This window comes from Aquarana catesbeiana, linkage group LG01 (genome assembly GCF_042186555.1).
Source record: "Aquarana catesbeiana isolate 2022-GZ linkage group LG01, ASM4218655v1, whole genome shotgun sequence".
Lineage (NCBI taxonomy): Eukaryota > Metazoa > Chordata > Amphibia > Anura > Ranidae > Aquarana > Aquarana catesbeiana.
The window spans coordinates 657,425,845-657,447,736 of record NC_133324.1 but is presented as its reverse complement, the minus strand read 5'-3'; the positions used below and the strand labels follow the sequence as shown (position 1 = coordinate 657,447,736).

At 44.2% G+C, this 21,892-nt stretch overlaps 1 protein-coding gene across 3 annotated transcripts in view; it reads left to right on the top strand.

The window, feature by feature from the left end:
- LOC141110382 (sodium/hydrogen exchanger 9B2-like) overlaps positions 1-15,179 on the top strand; it is a 134,140-nt gene extending 118,961 nt beyond the window's left edge. For all 3 annotated transcript variants that reach the window (XM_073601721.1, XM_073601712.1, XM_073601704.1), the window contains 2 exons: positions 6,625-6,761; positions 14,800-15,179. In XM_073601721.1, the coding sequence (XP_073457822.1) occupies positions 6,625-6,761; positions 14,800-15,039 (377 nt within the window). In that variant the 3' untranslated portion in view covers positions 15,040-15,179. The remainder of the gene's footprint in view (positions 1-6,624; positions 6,762-14,799) is intronic.
- Positions 15,180-21,892: the final 6,713 nt, after the last annotated feature.

Below are 21,892 nucleotides of genomic sequence, written 5' to 3'. Positions count from 1 at the left end.
GACTGCGGATAAAGATAGTAAGTGGTTTTCTGCCCACTCCAGAATCTCTACTGACAGCAAGTGAAGAGCTTTGCTTCTTGTGCCTCCCTGTTTGTTCGGGTAGGCTACGGTAGTGGCATTGGCTGACAGAATCTGGACTTGGCAACCTAGGAGGCATGGAGAGAAGACAGCCAATGCTAGGGCGATCTCTTTTAGTTCTCTCCAACTCGAGGATTTTTTGGCCTCGGCCTGGGACCATGTTCCCTGTGCCAAATCATGACCCACGGAGAGGCCTGAAATGCAGCCTTGCCCATTGGATGGCTGGCATAGAAGAGGTTAATGTTCCCAAAGCCAACATAATCCTTCAAACTGAAATCTGCTGATTCATTTGAAATGTCCTTACTACCCTCTGGACCTTGATCTTTTTCTCTTCTGGGAGAAAAATCTTTTGTTCTACTGAATTTATCAGGTATCCCAGAAAAAGTACTTGAGCTGAAATGAAATTTGATTTTTGAACATTCACTATCCACCCCAGTGACTCCAAATGACTGCGGGCTCTGTCCAGATCCCCCCGCAACTTCTTCCTGGATGGGGAAAAGAAGAGGTCATCCAGATCTGGGATTACTGCAATCCCCCGGAGTCTAAGAGGGGCGAGGGCTTCCGCCATTATTTTCGTAAACATATGGGGAGCTGACGACAGACCGAAGGGAAGGGCCCTGAACTGAAGATGTATAATCTCCTTGCCCATATTCACTGCAAACCTCAGGAATTTCTGAGACTGAGGCGCTACAGGAATATGAAGATAAGCATCTCTTAGGTCGACTGTTGCCATAAACCATTCTTTGGTCAGCATATTCTTGACCGTGAAGATTGAGTCCATACAAAACTTTTTGTATAGGACTGACTTGTTTAATGGTTTCAGGTTGAGAATTAAATAGAAGTTTCCAGATGGTTTTCTTATCAGAAATATGTGGGAATAGAATCCCTGACCCTGTTCCTCTGGAGATACTGGTATCACAACCCTCTGGTGCCTCAGATCCTTTAAAAGGTTCTTCATAGCCAGGACCTTTGTTAAATCCCTTGGTAGGTTTGTCACAAAGTATCTCTCTGGAGGATGATCCAAAAACTCTATTCTGTAACCTTGGGACAGCATGTCCAAAATATATTGACTTTTTGTCATGCCTGCCCAAAGGGGGAGGAAACTTTGAAGCCTCCCCTCCACTGGTAGGTACAAGTCATTGTGTTTTTGCTGGAGGACGCAGGAGGATGGAAAAGGACATTTCCCTTTCCTTTTGCCTTCTGCGACGACCAATTTTTTTCTTTTCTCCTGGGGTTTTGTACTTTTGCTTTTGAGCCCTTTGGGAACGAAAAAACTGCTTAACTGGCTGTTTTTTCTTTTTGATAGGGAATGACTCCTTTTTATCAGCTGTCCTATCTAGGACTGCATCAAAGTCAGGTCCAAAAAGCAAGTCCCCCAGGAACGGTATCCCACACAGCTTATTTTTGGATGCTGCGTCCCCCGGCCAAGTTTTCAACCACAGAGCCCTTCTGGCTGAGTTAGTTAAGGCTACAGATCTTGCTGTCATTTTGATTGATTCCGCTGAGGCATCAGAAATAAAGGCTACAGTGGCTGACAGGGTCGAGAGAATCCAAAATTTCTTGTTTTGGCGAGTCTGCCAAAATATGAGCGTTAAGTTGACTCAACTAAAATTCCATGTTCCTGGAGACGACAGTAGTCGCCATGGCAGGTTTGAGATTACCCGTGACAGATTGCCAGGCCCTCTTAAGCAGCTGACCCATCCTTTTATCCATGGGATCTCTTAATACCCCCATATCCTCGAATGCCAAATCTGCTGATCTCAAGACTTGGGAGAAAGCGGCATCTAGTTTAGAACTTTTATTCCAAACCGCCCCTGGATCCTCATCAAAAGGAAAACGCCTTTTTAAGGCTTAAGGAAAGAAAGGTTTTCTCTCTGGCTCTGTAGACTTTTTCTTAATAGCCTCAGAAATAACTGAGTGTAGCGGGAAGTTGCAAATTAATTTTTTTTTTTTTTCCGCTGAGCCCTGCATACATTTTGTCATGCAGAGATAACTCCTTTCTTTCCTCTTCCAGACCCAGTGTGGTATAGATTGCTTTTAACAGGCCATCTACCTGTTCTAAAGACAACTTATATTTTGAAGGTAAATTTTTCTCCTTCCTCCTTGTCATCAGATTCTTCTCTAGACTGGGAGGGGGAATGTCCCTCTTGGGTAAGAGATGCCTCAGTCTCCACCATCGGGACTATCAGTGAGCCCTGAGAGGACTGTGAGGTAGTTGGCTGACTCGGGGATGGGTTTGCTAGAGAAGAGTGAAATGATTGAATAGTCGCATCAAGTTCTTTCTTAACAGATGCAATCAAATCGCTGCAAGCGGAAGAAGCTTCTTCTTTAACTAGCGAATCAGTACAGGTTTAACATAAAGTCTTCTTCCATCCTTCGGGTAGTTTTGCCTTACATGAAGGGCATTTCCTTTTTGCCACTGGATCAGAGCTCTTGGCCTGCCATGAGACAAAACAAGGAAAAAAGAAACCATCCCAGTGAGACAACCTGTCCTTTTTACAAGGAGGCTGACCACAGGTGAGGATCAAAGCCTCCTCATGTGCCCAGACAGGCCCCTGCCACCGGAGGGGGGGGGGAGAAAGAGAGACCCCACAGTAAAAAGAGGACAGTATACAACTGCCCCTTACCTGGGCCTTGCTGGTGCCTGTGCCTGTCCCACTCACTGCCACCATAGATTCCATCGAGGAGCGCTGCGTTGCTGTGTGTGGCTGGATGCCGGTTCCAGACTCCAATAGCGCCACTGCACCAGACCGGAACTGGCAAAAAAGCACCAGCCCCGTTCCTCCCTTTTCCCCCTACGATTTCCGGTGGAAATGACGCCGTACGCCTGCTCCATGGGCGCCACCCCCTCCGGATGCCTCACTTCCGGCGGATGGAGCACAGCATGCCATCCCCAAGATGGTGGCGGCGTCACAGGAAACAGGTGGAGGACTGAGAAAAAACGGTGACCGCCTGTGCCTCGCCGCCGCCTGGGAGTGATGCCCACAGCAGCCTTGACTCTCCCTGAACCCAAATGGAGAGGGAGAAGGAGCCCAGCCAGCAGCACCTAACAATAGCTGTGGAATGGGAGGAACAGCTCTCATGAGGTATGAAAAAGAAAAACATTGGAACAGGAAACCTGGGCTTTCAGGACAGCCCCTAAGAGCCCTAACTCCCCACAAAGTGTTCCCTCCGGAGGAAACACAAAAACTGGCAATGTGTGGGAAGGAGCCTCCTTATAAATTTGGTGGAAGAGGTGTTTCCTATTGGCAAGGGTAGGAGTCACTCAAGTGCTGTCCTGAGAGACGTTAAGGGAAATAGGGGATATATTTATAGCATTTTTATTATTCTTTTTTTCTTCTTTTTAGCGGGACTGCGACATTGCGGCAGACAGACACTTTTGACACTTTTTTTGGGACCAGTGACATTTATACAGTGATCAGTGCTAAAAAATAGCCATTGATTACTCTATAAATCTCACTGGCAGGGAAAGGGTTAACACTAGGGTGCAATCAAGGGGTTAAGTGTTCCCTAGGGAGGTGTTTCCAACTGTGGGGGGAGTGGACTGCCTGGGAGTAGAGAGAGATTAATAAAAAAGAAATAACCGCGCTAAATATAAGTGAAACACGGGAAGCAATCTCAAAGACTTCCGTGAGGAAGTACATTTATAAATACAAAAATGTTGAAAAATATTAAAAATTGAATTATGAAAAGTACATGGGTCAACACATGTATGTATGAATCAAACATGAGTGTCCATATGTAATATTTGCGAATAAAAATAAGTGTCCATATATAGTAACAGAAAATAAAAATGTGAAGTAATGATCTGAAATCAGTTCAAGAAAGACCCCTTGGGTGAATCCAACCAGAGTCAATGGTGTAAAAAATATGAGTGACAACCCATACAGTATCCGCAAATACCCAATAATTGCGCTTACCGCAAGGCAAGCGAATACCAGCCTGTATCACGTCTTGGTGTGGAGAATCCAGATGGTGCTCTTAGACTGTATACATCGTAGCTGAAAGGATGTAATAAGGACACCAAACTTCCATCTCATAGACATGTAAATAAAAAGAAACTGGCCATAGTGTAATACTGCCAAACTAATCAAAGTTTAGAACAGGTAGAAAACTTACACTAGTGCATAAAGATACAGCAGGAAAAAAAAAAAAGGGAACTTAGAGTGAACACTAGCAAACTCCGTAGTGAAGATGAGACCCCACACTCTGTGCAAATATTGCGCTTACCACAAGGCAAGCCAACAACAGCTTGTGTTCAGTATCAGTTAACCACACCACACTACGTGATCCACCACCAGGCAAATAATGCGCTTACCGCAAGGCAAGCCAACCACAGCTTATGTTCAATAGCAGTATGAGAGATCCATTGGCGTTCTGGACTGCTTGCGGCAGGAACCGGAGGATACAGCAGAGACTCCAAAATGACATCTCACAAGCATGTAAATAAAAAGGAACTGGCCATAGTGTAATACTGATAAAAACGATTTAATAGATAAAGGTAGAAAACTCACATGAGTATGTAAAAATACAGCAAACAGCCGGCCGGCATAGCGAGCACCCGTCCACACTGAAAATGGCGATGACATCAGAGCGTCAACCTCCCGACGTACGTTTCACCACAAATGGCGTCGTCTGAGAAAAACAAGAGATTGCTGTTCCGGAATACTAGGAACAGCAGATCTCTCTACTACCCTGACAGAACGGGGAACGTACGCCCCCTCCCCCCCCCCCATAGCCCTTAAAGCTGCCGTCGATTCGCGCAGGGGAGCCAACCTACCGCCGTATAACGACGGCTCCTGGTCTTATATGTATATGTATGTATATGTGTGTATATATCTATATATATATAATATAATATTATGTGTATGTGTGTGTATGTATGTATATGTGTGTATGTGTATATATATATATATATATATATATATATATATATATATATATATATATATATATATATATATATATATATATTGTTATTGCACAGTGCCAATGATTAAATTCATTACTTTCCTCAAAATTCTACAAACCATACCCCATAATGACAACATGAAAGAAGTTTGTTTGAAATCTTTGTAAATTTATTTAAAAACAAAAAAAAAACATGTACATAAGTATTCACAGCCTTTGCTCAGTGCTTTGTTAAAGCACCTTTGGCACCAATTACAGCCTCAAGTCTTTTTGAGTATGATGCTACAAGCTTGGCACACCTATTTTTGGGCAGTTTCTCCTATTCTTCTTTGCAGGACCTCTCAAGCTCCATCAGGTTGGATGGGGAGCATCGGTGCACAGCCATTTTCAGATCTCTCCAGAGACGTTCAGTCGGGTTCAAGTCTGGAGCCACTCAAGGACATTCACAGAGTTCTCCCCTGGCCACTTTGTTATCTTCCCTGTGTGCTTAGGGTCGTTGTCCTGTTGGAAGATGAACCTTCGCCCCAGTCTGAGGTCCAGAACGCTCTGGTGCAGGTTTTCATCAAGGATGTCTTTGTACATTGCCGTATTCATCTTTCGGTCAATTCTGACTAGTTCCAGTTCTTTCCACTGAAAAACATCCCCACAGCATGATGCTGCCATGCTTCACTGTAGGGATGGTATTGGCCAGGTGATGAGCGGTGCCTGGTTTTCTCCAGACATGACACTTGCCAGTCTGAGAGTCCTTCAGGTGCCTTTCTGCATACTCCAGGCGGGCTGTCATGTGCCTTTTACCGAGGAGTGGCTTCCATCTGGCCACTCTACCATACAGGCCTGATTGGTGGAGTGTTGCATAGATGGTTGTTCTTCTGGAAGGTTTACCTCTCCACAAAGAAACGTTGGAGCTCCGTCAGAGTGACTATCGGGTTATGGTCACCTCCCTGACTAAAGCCCTTCTCCCCCAATCATTCAGTTTGGCTGGGCATTCCGCTCTAGGAAGAGTCCTGGTGGTTTCAAACTTCCTCCATTTGCACATGATGGAGGCCACTGTGCTCATTGGAGCCTTCAGTGCTGCAGAAATTTTTCTGTACACTTCCACAGATCTGTGCCTTGATAGAATCCTGTCTTGGAGGTCTACAGATAATTCCTTGAACTTCATTGCTTGGTTTGTGCTTTGACATGCACTGTTAACTGTGGGGCCTTGTATAGACAGGTGTGTGCCTTTCCAAATCATGTCCAGTCAACTGAATTTACCACAGGTGGACTCCAATCAAGTTGTAGAAACATCTCATGAATGATCAGTGGAAACAGGATGCACCTGAACTCAATTTTGAGTGTCCTGGCAAAGGCTGTGAATACTTATGTACGTTTTGTTTTTTTTGTTTTGTTTTTTTTAGTAAACTTGCAAATATTTCAAACAGACTCCTTTCACGTTGTCATAATGGGGTATTGTTTGTAGAATTTTGACAAAAATAATTAATTTAATCCATTTTGGAATAAGGCTGCAATGTAATACAAAATGTGGAAAAAGTGAAGCACTGTGAATACTTTTTGGATGCACTGTATATACAGTATAATGCATAAGGTTTCTTTCCCTTGAAAAAAAGCTTAACAGTTTCCCATTCATTCTTTTAGCATTGTGTATTGCCACACTTGGAATTGCATTAATAGTGCGGATATGCTTCACATTCTTGATGGTGTCCTGGGCAGGATTTCAACTGAAGGAGAAAATATTTATTTCTTTAGCATGGATGCCAAAAGCTACTGTTCAGGTATGATCACAAAATAGTCCACAAATTATTTTCTATAGTTACTCTGTAGGGTACAGCTAGCATTGAAGCGAAATCCACAGACACACAAAGTAGTTGTACATTCAATTTCCAACCAAAACTGTCAATCATAGAGAACTGTAACTGGATTGAATGTTTGAGTGGAGGGAAGCTGATGCACAGGTCCAGGGCAGACAGTGCATCTTTAGCTATTTTCCCAGCACTGTTATCTGTTGCTGTTTTGGAATCTACCAGATTTATCCTTTAACTGTGTTATCTCTAGAATATAATGCATTCCAAACGTATGATTGGATATCTTAAGCCACTTTGAAGCAGCTAAGCAAAATATCCCTTCATAACGATACCATTTAGTCTATGAATGATTTTCAAGATTCAGAAGTGAAATCGTTTTTTTTATTTTTTTTAATACATGTACAACAATATACAGTAGTGGTACTTTTGTACAACTGTTATGCAATACTAAACCAATGACATTTCAAATGTTAAAAAAAATCTTGGTCACTTAGTAACTGTAATGGTGTTTTCTCATTCGTTCATTGACAGACACATCGCTCCATTATTCAGATGTATAGGGTTATACCACCCCCTACAGGAGTAGGACACTAGGCAGAAAAAAAGGCTTGGCTACACCTATGGGCAGTCCTAGGTGGTATACACCTCCCTCTCTGATATAGGCCTTCGATTTTTTTTCTGCCTAGTCAGGAGTAAGGACCTAGTTCCCTGCTGGGATCTCTAGTCCTGGGAATGTTTTCGTTTGTTATTTTCTTCTTTCCTGGATTTTTTCCGGTAAAATCTACAATCAACTGCCGGGCTGGGCGACGGACTGGACACTAAGATCTAGTGGTCTTCCCAGTCTGGCCAGCGAGTGCGTGCAGACTGCAGCTACACGTTAGGTCGGCCGCGACATAGCCCCACTGGACGGGGTCTGGCCCTGCGAGTTAAACGTCTCAAAAGGTCGCATACGGCCATGTCTCAGCCTGAGTCGCAGCGTTCTTCATGGCCGACAGCCCCCCCACTTCGGTGGCAAGGGGATCTGTCTGGGAGCATTACCCGCACACTTTGCTGGATTGGTAAGTACGGGGCCTCCTCCTCTCCTTCCCTGGACATGACGTGGGCCACAGGTACTCTCTGGGGTGGTCAGTCCCTCCGGGGGTTCTCCACCCCCCTCCCTTCCTTCCCGGGTGAGGCCCAGGCTTCTGGCCTAGGTGCTTTTTGGACACGCTGTCCCCCCCTTCCACCCTCGGGGTTGCTACTGGGGGGTATCGGGGGTATCCTTTGGGCCCACCTGCTGCAGTGGTTGGGCCTAGGAGGCGGGTGACCAGACGTGACCACCTGCGGCGGCCCTCCTGTAATTTAGGCCGCGGCCTACTGACCGTGTGCTGGGTGGGCGGCACCCCAAGCCCCCTCCCCCCCGTGAGGGGCCTCGGTCGGCGCCCCCCTGTGAAGGGCCCCGGTCTGCGCCCCCCTGTGTGGCCCTCGGGCGGCAGAGGTCTCAGTTGGTGGCCCCCTCCTGAGTTTTTTGTGGTGGCGCTTTGGCATGTAGCCTAATAAATGGCACCCCCCCGCCCTTCCCTACCTCCTTTGTCTCGAACGATCCTATATCTGGCTCTGCCACCACAAACCTACCTAGCCTACCTTGCGGGGTTGGTGGCCACGCTCCCTGTCCTGTCGGGAATGAGGATGATTCATCCACAACTGCAGTGGTGCACTAAAAGGTGCTGGTTGTCGCACTTATTACATCTGTGCGGGAACCTTTCAAGATGGGGGATGCTGCGGCGGAGGCCGGTCCCCCTTTTGGCACCCATAAGATCTGTTTTGCGTCCTGGCTCAACAGAACTCCTACCAGGGTTTCTGGCAAGGTCACGGGATCCTATGGTGGGCACCTCAACCGCTCTGGTGGCCCATGGGGCCGGTAACGTTTGCTCTAGGCCTTTCCTCCTCTCCAGCTTCTGCTGTAGCCTTTGCGCAGGATCACGGCCGTGGGGATTCCGGTCAGTCTATTGGCTCCGGATGGGTCTTGTCGGTCTGGGTACGCCAACCGGATGCGCCTGGTCGCCGACGTTCCTTGGCGACTGCCTCTCAGGGAGGATTTACTGTCCTAAGGGTTGTTCTTCCATCCTGCTTTAGAGTCGCTGGTTTTAATGGACTGGCTGTGATGAGCCAGGTGCTGCAGTTCCGACACTGCTGATGGCTAGGGAGTCTACCTCCGGATGTGGAAAGCGCATGTATCCTGGTGTGAGTCACCGGGCATTCATCTTCGTTTTTTCTCGGTGGCTACGATTACCACCTCCCTTCACGGGGGGGTTGAGCAGGAATGTGCCTCGAGTGCCATCAATGGCCAGGTGTCAGCCTGGGTGGTTGTCTTCAGCGTCCCCTGGTCTCGCACTCCTTGGTGCGTACCCTTCCCCCCCAAGGGGTTCAACGTCCGTTTCCACTGGTGCTGTGTTTTTGGAGGTCAGACTCTGTGTGATCACGGACGGGCCAAGAAAGGGTCTGTCTGCTTCTTCTGCGACTGTTTCTGGATGGATCATAAAGATGATGTCTCTGGCCTATCCTGTCAGGGATCTGGTTCCTCCTTTCCCTGTTCTGGTGCATGCTTTTCGACGATTAGTGCTTCTTTGCCCTTCTGTCATCAGGCGTCCGTTGCGAAATTGTGCAAGGCAGTCACTTGGTCATCGGTGTGCATTTCCACAACGTTCTATGAAGTGGATGTGTTGGCATCTGCAGATGCCTCTTTTGGCTGCAAGGTTTTGCAGGCTGCTGCTTAGAGGGTCTATTCCCTCTTGAAGGGGTGTTGTTCAGGTTGGGCTCCAGCTTGTTCTGTGTTGAGATCCTGTTACCTGGTTGGCTCTTATGTTATGTTATCCTTGATTTTTCGTCATTCCACCCCTCATGTTTGGCACTGCTTTGGGACGTCCCTATGCTTCCGAATAATGGAGCACTGTGTCTGTCAATGAACGAAAGAGAAAATGTGATTTTTGACTTTCCGTAAAATCCATTTCTGAGTTTTAATACTTCTGACACTGCTTGTTACTAAACTGGAGGCCTATAGCAGAGAGGGGGGGGTGTATATCACTTAGGACTGCCCATAGGCATAGGGGATGGTATAACCCTATGGTTCTGAATAATAGAGTGCTGTGTCTGTCAATGAACTCAGAGAAATTAAAAAAGGTAAATTTGTTTTTTTTTACATAGTCTGTCACCTTGCCCCATTCAGGATAAGGTGACAAATTATTTGCACTGGCTAAAAACTCCCTCCCTGCTCACCTTGCTCGACAACACTGAAATCCCTAGTGACGTAACCTGAGCACTGTCAGAGAGGAGGTCACATGTTCCTCTATACTCTAAAGCAGTGGTCTCCAAACTATGGCCCTCCAGTTGTTCAGGAACTACAATTCCCATCATGCCTTGTCATGTCTGTGAATGTCAGAGTTCTACAATGCCTCATGGGTCCTGTAGTTCCACAACAGCACAGTGCTGTAGTGGTTAGCACTTTCACCTAGCAGCAAAAAGGGTCGCTGGTTTGAATCTTGACCACGACACCTTCTGGCTGGAGTTTGCATGTTCTCCCTGTGCCTGTGTAGGTTTCCTCTGGGTAATCCGGTTTCCATCCCACTCTAAAGACATGCTGGTAGGTTAATCAGATCCTGTCTAAAAATTGGCCCTAGTATATGTATGAATGTGTGTTATGGACCTTAGGTTGTAAGCTCCTTGAGGGTAGGGACTGATGCGAATTCACAATGTATATGTAAAGTGCTGCGTAAATTGACGGCGCTATATAAGTAGTATATAAAAAATAAATAAAATAAACAGCTGAAAGGCCCTAGTTTGGAGATCCCTGCTTTAAAGCAAGCATTTACAACTAGGATTGCTCCATAAAGCTGTAGCTGACTGACCACCCATCCAATGGTACCTGTGTAATTCTGGGTCCAATGTCACTTAACACAGTCCACAACGTCATAAAAAAAAAAGAGGGGGGGGGGGATTTGGGACTTTAAATGAAGCCATGATCGGATATGGTCTTGTGCCTCCATCCCTATCATTGTGAAGAAAAAGAGCAAAAATGCAACAGAAAAAGCAGCAAAGATGCAAAAAGAGGGTGGGACTTTATATGAAGCTCATGGTAACAAAATGAATAGAGTGGTGGATAGTAAAATATTAATGCATAGATACATGTTTACATACATTGAATTTCATATACAAAGAAATGCACACTTCCATGGTGCCAATTTCTAAAACGGTAATATCTGGTAGTAACATATTTATAAACCTTAATCACATGATAAGATTAAGTCTACATGACACCAGTGATCTTTATAGCGCTCTGTAAGGGTGGAATTCTTCCCAGTGACCACCGATGTAAGGTGCATTCTTCCCACTGATCCGGATTGAATAAATTTTGCTTGGGTTCCCTGAAACCTGAAAACTTTAAAATATTGGGACTTTTGAATTTAACACACATGGTCATTTATAAAACATGGATGAAGTGAATCTGCCTAATGTTTCTGTACCACTTTATATAGATTAACAGTATATATGGTTTTTAAAGCTGAAGTTTAATGTTCTTAACGTTCCTCCACCCCCTCTTCCCCCTTCCCTTATGAACATGCATTTTTTAAATTGCTACATAAACCTTTCTATTACATACCTTATTTTAGACCCATTAATGTCATGTTTGTCTGTGTTGCATAGACAATGCACAAATGCACAGATTATGGCTGGTGTGAGGGGCCAGCCAGCAGGATGCTGTACATAGCTTCCTGAAAATATCACAACACTCCTTGGCACTAATCTCATGAGCCCTTAGCTTTGATACAAACAGTGGGCTGACTCTTGTGTAATAATAATGAAAATATAAAAATGCGTTAATGGGGCGGATGTCAGTCTGGAGCAGTGGATTTTACTAAGCAGATTGGATTTGCATGCTGACCACTCTAGCTAACGTTTACATTGGATGCTGAGCTTCCACAATTGAAAGAATTGAAATCCAATAAATAAAAAGGGTGGGCCTAGGACAATAAGACTGTGGAGGAAATGAGGCAGGTTATATCTAACTTGCTGCAGTTTCTAATATTAGCACACTGAGAAGTACACAATCTGTGCTGTAAAATCAGAGTAAGGCAATTTCAGTACAGGATACAAGCCTGTACAACTGTGAAAGACTAAAGCTAAAGCAGAACAGGCTGTCAAAATACAATAGCCCCAATGGAAGACTCGTTCATCCCCGCTGTACAGTGTCTATCAGTGTATGGCCAGCTTAACCACTGGACCCCCAAGGCCAATTCTGATATTTCTCACATACACGTAAAAATCAGCACTGTTTTTGCTAGAAAGTTACTTAGAACTCCCAAACATTACATATATTTTTTTAAAGCCCAGGTCCGCCCCCCAAAAAATGAATAAAAGCCAGCAGCTACACATATTGCAGCTGCTGGCTTTTAACAATAGGACAGTTACCTGTCCTGGAGTCCAGCGATGTTGGCACCGCAGCTGATGTTTCCATCAGCTGTCGGGTACTGCCGCCGCCATTACGGGTAAGGGTACCCAGCAATGTAGCCTTACAGCTTCATGCCGGGAAGCCTACTGCGCATGTGCCAGGCCCTGCTCCTCTCTCCTACTGGCTCGGCGACAGGGAGAGGAGGAGGGAGCCCCGCGGTGATGTCACGGGCCGCGGCCCGGACTCCTGGAAGTGGGCACAAGTATCCTGTCTCTCCCCCCCAAAAGGTGCCAATTGTGGCACCGGAGGGGGAGAGGAGACAAATGAGCGGAAGTTCCACTTTTGGGTGGAACTCCATTTTAAAGTAGAGACCCTGAATAATAAAATGCTGGGTTTTGTTTTTTTTTTTTTTGTCATACAATATTTGCACAGCAGCTTTTCAAATGCATTTTTTTTTTTTTGGAAACAATACACGTTAATGAATTTTAGTGAACACAAGTACAATAACCCAATTTTTTGGTAAAATTGATTCCAAACATGCCCCGCTTTTAAAGTTGCTCACACCATGGAATGGCGACAAACTACGGCGACAAACTACGGTACGTTAAATTATCCACAGGTGATGCTTTACAAGCCAATTTACTCATTTCGAATTACACAGGAGGTCTGACCCTAGAATTATTGCTCTCCCTCTGACGTTTGGGGTGATATTGCACATGTGTGGCGCAATCGCCGTTTACATATGCGTACAGGACCTGCAGGGGGGTCAGGGGCAGTTTTAATTTTTTTTTTTTTTATTATTATTATATTTATTTTTAACACTGTCCCTTTATTTTTTTGATAAATTGTATTGCTATCACAAGGGATGAACAACATCCCTTATGATAACATGGTTTTTGACAGACCCCAAATTTCTCCATAAAGATGACCTATGAGACCCCATATCTGTCCTAGCCTGCAAAGCATCCGATCAAACCAAGATCAGTTTGATCGGCTGCTGTGCAAGCTGGTAATGGCTTGTAAATAAACAAACTGAAACCAGAAGTGACAAAATCCTTGATGCTTCCGGTTTCTCACCTAACACAGTGGAAAGAACAATGTAAGTTCATCTCACTGTGTGCAAGGAAACTCTCAGCACACAAACATCGGCCGCCTAACGACGCATGTGTGGCGTGTGGGCATTAAAGCCCATCCTTTTGCCACCACATATATGTGTTGGGCGGTTGTAAAGGGGTTAAAGCATTTTCTGCCTGGAAATCCCTTTAATAATGTGACCATGAAGGAAAGTCGTTTCTACAGCAAGTCGTTTCATACAACACATGAAAAACGCCCGTTGCGCTTGTGGTGCTATTTATTCAATTAATGCTACCCCAGACTTTTCATACGTGAAGCCCAGCACCAAAAGATGTAAATGTGCTACTTTGCCACAGGTAAGGCAGCCCATTCAAATAAATAAGCTGTCCTATGTGTGTAGTATGAAAATGTTTGCATTCACACCTAACTCAGATGTGAATGCAACCTAAAAGTGCAGTGCAGTAATATAGTGATGCAATAGAAATGACTACTTCTTCAAAGTGGGAGTAAACTTCTTTTGTATGATTTCTACCTATAGGTACAGTAAATATCTCCTAAACTTGCACTGTTTAAGTGATATTTACTTTAGATGCAGCCAGTGACGTCACCGGCATACCTGTGCCATTCCTTCAGAGCCATACCATAAACCGTGACTCCCGCACACATGCACCATTCATATCTCCGTAAACCTGGAAGAAAACCCGGGTAAAGATGGAAGCGCCTTGAGTGGTGACAGTGTGCCACTGTAGGGCTTCATTTTCAGGTAAGTCTTTCATAATGTGCTAGTATGTGATGCATACCAGCACATTATGACCTAAACTGCTGATGGGTTTTTTTTTTATGCGGTTTACTACCGCTTTAACTAGAATCCAGTAAGGATTCAAAGACTTCTTTTCCATAATCATACTTGCCTAGGTGGATGCAGCATTGGTCCGAAGCTGCATCTGTCCCCCGCCGTCTCTGCACTGAGAACCGAGCCATCGCACACCATCGATGGCTTGGTTCTCACAGCTCCCCAAGCAGAGAGCTGCTGACTGTCAGTCAGCAGCTCTCCTGTTCTGCTCCTCCACGCTTACTGGAGACTGCCATCAGGCCAAGCACCTGGCGGATCCAGACTTCCAGAATTGGGATGACTCGGTTCCTGGACTGATCTGTATCACATCAGCAGAGAGCTGATATCAGACTGCTCTCTGCTGAAAACGGGTCACAGGAGTGCAAAACGAATTGCACTCCTGTGACCTTTAGGAGAAGCCCAGCCAAACGAGCTCAGGCTTGACTTCTCTTATAATGGCCCATTGCGAACACATATTGCATGAAATTGTGAATGTGCCACATGCAGCATTTCCAGAACTGATTTGCTCCTATATAGCAGGGGGCTAAAACTACTTACCTGCAATTCTCTCATGTTCCTATTAAAATGCTAAATTATGCACGTTTTTGACTCTTTCATAAGAGTTTTTTTAGCCTCTAGTTATTTTCTAAACTGACTTTTTTATGTCTTTTATTCAGGCTGCTATTGGTTCAGTTGCTTTGGATATGGCAAGAAGCATTGGAAACCAAGAATTTGAAGGTTATGGCATGGATGTGCTAACTGTAGCTTTTCTAGCAATTCTAATCACAGCACCCATTGGAGCATTAATTATTGGGCTAACAGGACCCAGAATGTTGCAGAAATTAGAAATCACAAGTACAAACCTAGAAGAAACAACGGAGGCTGAAATTGGGATAGAAATATCTAGCAAACTTTAAAACTGTAATCTGCTCCATGCTAACCCAGGGCATTTTAGAAAATTGGTATTTTTTATGATCTATTCTGCCATTTATCAGACAAGATTTTATTTTGTATGATTGTACAGATTATTTATAAATAATTTACTATTGTAAATAAATACTAGTGCCGTGTAGTTTTTATTGCTGCATTGAGATTTGCTCATATGAAAATTTGCTACCTTACTGAAAGCTGTCAACCCAATACACTGCAGAATTTGTGCAAGATTTCAGTACCATAGTTAAAAAGAAGCATAGAGAATTGGTAGAAAGAAATGTTTAATAAAAGCCTGCTAAAATATGGCCTTTTGTTAAATGAATGTGAAAATCTAAAATAAGGAAAGCACAGTACATAATTATAGTAGTAATTCCTTTTCCAAAATATATCCGGCTTGCACAGGTGGCTGGACCCATTCAACATAAATGCCAGTGTCATTTCCCTGCCAGATTTTTTTTTTTTTTTTTTTGTTTAAGTAGAGGGAAACCCTAGTCCTTCTAGGAAGCAGGAAATAAATTGGCAATTTATATAGTGGCGGATAAGCAGGGCATGGCTGATTTTTGAAACAATGCCTCTGCCCTCTGCCTCACACATCTATCTCTGCCCATTCCCCCATCAACACAGTCAGGGTTGATGGGGGAATGCCTATTGTATTCTGCCAGCAGGGGGCGTGGGGAGCATTCCTGGCTGGCAAGATACAATAGTTACTGCCAGCGGCTGTAGCCGCTGCCAGTAACCATATGTGACCATAGTAACCACATGTACAAAAATCCAACAGGCTGGTTGTACCCAAGTCGATAGATTGATCAACTTGTGTACAATCAGCCTGCCCATACATGGTTCGAATCTTGGCTGGTCCCTGCTGAACCAGCCAAGATTCGAACCGCCTATGGCCAGCTTTAGGATATCTATCAGATTCTACAGGATGAAGGATATGTCCAGTGTGACATGGCACTGTGTATCATTAAGGCGTATGTAAAGATACAAGGTGTTTTAAGTGGTTATAAAACCTTACATACACTCACTGAAGTGACTGGCCTCATATGATACACAGACATGAAATAAATCCTCCTACATATGTTGTACCCGTTTATCTGAAGTCTTCTCTTCTATACAGGTGGTCCCAGGGTTACAAACACAATAGGGACTGTAGGCTTGTTCTTAAGTGGAATTTGTGTGTAAGTTGGAACAGTGCAATTTTAAGTGTAACTTCAGCCTGTGCAGGGATGTGGGATGTTCAGGGCGCTTCTGGGCATGCAGTTATGTTATCTGGGGCTCTTCTGGCCATGCAGTACATGTAGTACTGCAGTGTGGGATGTGTCCGGCGCTGCAAGATAGCTGCTCGAAGGTATCCAGGACCAGCATGGAGCACAAGTGGCCGGCATTGAGGTCCATTTCTAAGTAGGAGTCGTTCGTAACTCGGGTGTTTGTAGCTCCGGGACTGCTTGTACATCTGTTCAAAGTCCATAATTTTTTAAGCTTGTCTGAGCTGTCAGAAAAAAAGTGGCGAAGAGCTGAAATTACACAGTGCAGAGCTCAGTGTAGGGAGCTCTGAGAGCTGATTGGAGGGAAGGGACACACCTTCCTTCACACAGAGAAAAAAGGTGACGGCAGGTATCTCCAGCTGATTGACAGCCTTAGCTCTGTTACTGTGTGCTGTCAGGAAAACTTGTCAGAAGTGATTCATGCTGATAGCAGAGGAACGAAGCAGCAGACAAAAATGACACTTAGTGCTCTGGATTGAGACAAGTACACACTATACAGCGATATGCTATGTTCAGATTTCATGTCTGAGGTTTACAACCACTTTAACCACTTGCCGCCTGCCCACCCTCAAAAGACGGCTGGGCGGTGCAGCTCTCGTTCTGAGTGGACGTCATATTACGGCTTCCCAGAACTGGGGGCGTGCAGAGCGGCGATCGTAGCCGCACCGTGTTGCTAGGACACGGCGCGACCCCAATCTGTGTAAAGAGCCGCAGCTCTTTAACCATGTGATCGGCTGTGTCCAATCACAGCTGGTCACATGTAAACACAGAGATGCCAGTAATCGGCGCTCCTCGCCTCACACTGACAGAGTGTGAGGAGAGGAAAGCCGATCAGCGGCATCTCCTCACGGGACAGCTAGGTATGTAATCGGGGCACTGATCATCAGTGCCCTGATTACAATTAGTTCCCACCAGTGCCAGCAATGATTGCCCACAAGTGCCAGCAATCTGTGGCCATTAGTGATGACAGTCACTGCTGCCCATCAATGCTCATCGCTGCTGCCCATCAGTGCCGCCTATCTGTGCCCACCAGTGCCGCATATCAGTGACCATAAGTACGGCATATTCGTGCCGCCTCAGTGCCCACAAGTGCCACCTCCTCAGTGCCCATCAGTGCAGCCTCATCAGCGCCCATCAGTGAAGGAGAAAAATTACTTATTTACAAAATTTATTGACAGAAACTAAAACTTTTTTTTTTAGGAAAAAATAAAAAACCCAGGATGATTAAATACCACCAAAAGGAAGCTCTATTTGTGTGAAGAAAATGCTAACAATTTCACATGGGTACAGTGTAGCACGACCGCGCAGTTGTCATTCAAAGTGTGACGGCGCTGAAAGCTGAAAAATGGCCTGGGCAGTAAGGGGGGTGTAAGTACCCTGTATTGAGGTGGTTAAGGCTGAGGTGCAGCGCACACACAATTCAAATTACAACTGGATAGGCTGATCGGAAGGATGAGACAGATAAAAGAATAGTGAATGTCGTATGGTATTTTTTGAATAGATTAATATAATACTTTGCCAAATATTTTAAGTGTCTACATAAAACACTCAGAGTACAGTAATATATTTTAACCACTTCAGCCCTGGAAGGATTTACCCCTTCCTGACCAGAGCACTTTTTACAATTTGGCACTGCGTCGCTTTGCGCGGTCATGCAATGCTGTACCCAAACGAAATTTGCGTCCTTTTCTTCCCACAAATAGAGCTTTCTTTTGATGGTATTTGATCACCTCTGCTGTTTTTATTTTTTGTGCTATAAACGGAAAAGGACCGAAAATTTTGAAAAAAAATGATATTTACTACTATGTCATTTCTTGAGGTGCTAAAATGGCAGGACAGTACAACACCCCCATCCCCCAAATGACCCCATTTTGGAAAGTAGACACCCCAAGGAAATTGCTGAGAGGCATGTTGAGCCCATTGAATATTTATTTTTTTTGTCCCAAGTGATTGAATAATGACAAAAAAAAAAAAAAATTTACAAAAAGTTGTCACTAAATGATATTATGCTCACACAGGCCATGGGCATATGTGGAATTGCACCCAAAAATACATTCAGCTGCTTCTCTTGAGTATGGGAATATCACATGTGTGGGACTTTTTGGGAGCCTAGCCGCGTACGGGGCCCCGAAAACCAATCACTGCCTTCAGGATTTCTAAGGGCGTAAATTTTTGATTTCACTCCTAACTACCTATCACAGTTTTGAAGGCCATAAAATGCCCAGATGGCACAAAACCCCCCCAAATGACCCCATTTTGGAAAGTATACACCCCAAGCTATTTGCTGAGAGGCATGTTGAGTCCATGGAATATTTTATATTTTGACACAAGTTGCGGGAAAGTGACAATTTTTTTTTTTTTGCACAAAGTTGTCACTAAATGATATATTGTTCAAACATGCCATGGGCATATGTGGAATTACACCCCAAAATACATTCTGCTGCTTCTCCTGAGTACGGGGATACCACATGTGTGGGACTTTTTGGGAGCCTAGCTTCATACGGGGCCCTGAAATCCAATCACCGCCTTCAGGATTTCTAAGGGCGTAAATTTTTGATTTTACTCCTCACTACCTTTCACAGTTTCGAAGGCCATAAAATGCCAAGATAGCACAAAACCCCCCAAAATGACCCCATTTTGGAAAGTAGACACCCCAAGCTATTTGCTTAGAGGCATGGTGAGTATTTTGCAGGTCTCATTTGTTTTTGAAAATGAAGAAAGACCAGAAAAATTTTTTTTTTTTTTCTTTTTTCAATTTTCAAAAGTTTGTGACAAAAAGTGAGGTCTGCAAAATACTCACTATACCTCTCAGCAAATAGCTTGGGGTGTCTATTTTCCAAAACGGGGTCATTTGGGGGGGGGGGTTTGCCATCTGGGAATTCCATGGTCTCCGAAACTGTGATAGGCAGTGAAGAGTGAAATCAAAAATTTACGCTCTTAGAAAGCCTGAAGGCGGTGCTTGGTTTTCGGGGTCCCGTACGCGGCTAGGCTCCCAAAAAGTCCTAAACATGTGGTATCCCCGTACTCAGGAGAAGCAACAGAATGTATTTTGGGGTGTAATTTCACATATTCCCATGGCATGTTTGAGTAATATATCATTTAGTGACAACTTTGTGCAAAAAAAAAAATTTGTCTTTTTCCCGCAACTTGTGTCACAATATAAAATATTCCATGGACTCGACATGCCTCTCAGCAAATAGCTTGGGGTGTCTACTTTCCAAAATGGGGTCATTTGGGGGGGTTTTGAACTGTCCTGGAATTTTATGCACAACATTTAGAAGCTTATGTCACACATCACCCACTCTTCTAACCACTTGAAGACAAAGCCCTTTCTGACACTTTTTGTTTTTAAATGAAAACATTTTTTTTTGCAAGAAAATTACTTTGAACCCCCAAACATTATATATTTTTTTTAAAGCAAATGCCCTACAGATTAAAATGGAGGGTATTTCATTTTTTTTTTTTCACACAGTATTTGCGCAGCGATTTTTCAAACGCATTTTTTTGGGAAAAACACACTTTTTTAAATTTTAATGCACTAAAAACACACTATATTGCCCACATATTTCATGAAATAAAAAAGATGATCTTAGGCCGAGTACATGGATACCAAACATGACATGCTTTAAAACTGCGCACAAACGTGCAGTGGCGACAAACTAAATACATTTTTAAAAGCCTTTATAGGTTACCACTTTAGATTTACAAAGGAGGTCTACTGCTAAAATTACTGCCCTCGATCTGACCTTCGCGGTGATACCTCACATGCATGGTGCAATTGCTGTTTACGTTTGACGCCAGACCGACGCTTGCGTTCGCCTTTAAGCGAGAGCAGGGGGGACAGGGGTGCTTTTTTTTTTTTTTTTTTTTTTTTTCTTTATTATTTTTTTGCTTTTTTATCTTATTTTTAAACTGTTCCTTTCATTTTTATTTTTTTTACTCATTTTTATTGTTAAATAAATCCGCGCTGCAGCTGAATGGCGTACCTGAAAACAAAAAAATGGTTAAAACACAGTAAACTATAAAAAAAATTACATACCTGAAAAGCAAACATGTTAAAACATAACAATAAAACATTGCAGAATAGAATACAGTAAAAAAGAGCAGAACAATAGAGAGAGAGAACAAGAAAACGACAACTATTTTTGTTTTTTTTATTTTATATTTTTTTTGTTTTTTTTTTTTTTTACATTTTTTTTTATAACTGTAACTTTTAAAACTGTAACGGTTCCAGGTTTGGGTCTCTCAAAATACGATGGCATCTTGGGAGACCCTGTGAAAGTGTCCTAGTCTGTGCAATGCTGTACCCTACGCTAAAACTCAACTAGTGTATGGTAGCGTTCAAAACATTCACCAATGCAAAGACCAGGATTGCCAGGACAGGAGTGACAATAATACCGGGTGTCACGCCTAAATCCGCGCTTTCTGCAGACGCAACATTTTCTTTGAGGGGCTCGTTGGGTAGGGGTACTCTGGAGGACATAAGGAAAATGCCTCTCATGCAGCCGGCTTACTGCATTTGGTTGGGGAAGGTGAGGTGGAGCACCGTCTGGATACAGAAGGGCTCTGACGATCTCTTCCTGGAATTTAAGGAAGGATCCAGTCCGTCCTGAAGCTCTATAGCACATGAGCGTTCAGCAAAGCCAATTTAAATAAGTATACAGACACTTGTTTGTACCAGCGTCTGGCCTTACGGGCAATTAGGTATGGCGCTAACAACTGGTCGTTGAGGTCCACCCCTCCCATATTTTGGTTATATTCGTGGACACAGGGGTTTCTCCACAACACCAGTCGCCGTAGTAATTTGGACTGTCGTGTCTGCATGAAGGGAGGTAAGAACGAAAACATTCTTATTGTCCCTCCACTTCATAGCGAGCAAATTATTACACTGCAAGCAGGCTCTCTCCCCCAGCCTAAGACGGGAATCTACAAGCCGCTGAGGAAAGCCCCGGCGATTAGGTCGCACGGTGCCACATGCTCCAATTTGATGATCAAAAAGGTGACTAAAAAGTGGCACGCTCGTGTAATAATTGTCCACATATAAATGGTACCCCTTTCCGAATAAGGGTGACACCAAGTCCCACACTATCTTGCCAGCGCTTCCTATGTAGTCAGGGCAGTTTGTCGGCTCTACGTGACTATCTTTGCCCTCGTAAACCATAAAACTACATGTATAGCCTGTGGCCCTGTCACAGAGCTTATACATCTTGACCCCGTATCTGGCACGCTTGCTGGGAAGGTACTGTTTGAATGACAAGCGGCCAGAAAATTTAATCAGGGACTCATCAACGCAGACAACTTGATGGGGAGTAAACAAGTCTGCAAAACGTTGGTTGAAGTGGTTTACGAGGGGCCGAATTTTGTAGAGCCGATCGTTTTCAGGATCTCCACGAGGACGACAGAGTTCATTGTCGTTGAAGTGCATGAACCGCAAAATCTGCTCGTATCGTGCCCTGGCCATGGAAGCAGAGAACACGGGCATATAGTAAATTGGGTTAGTGGACCAGTATGACCGCAACTCAGTCTTTTTATTTATGCCCATGTTGAGGGTAAGGCCCAGAAAGAGCTTAAA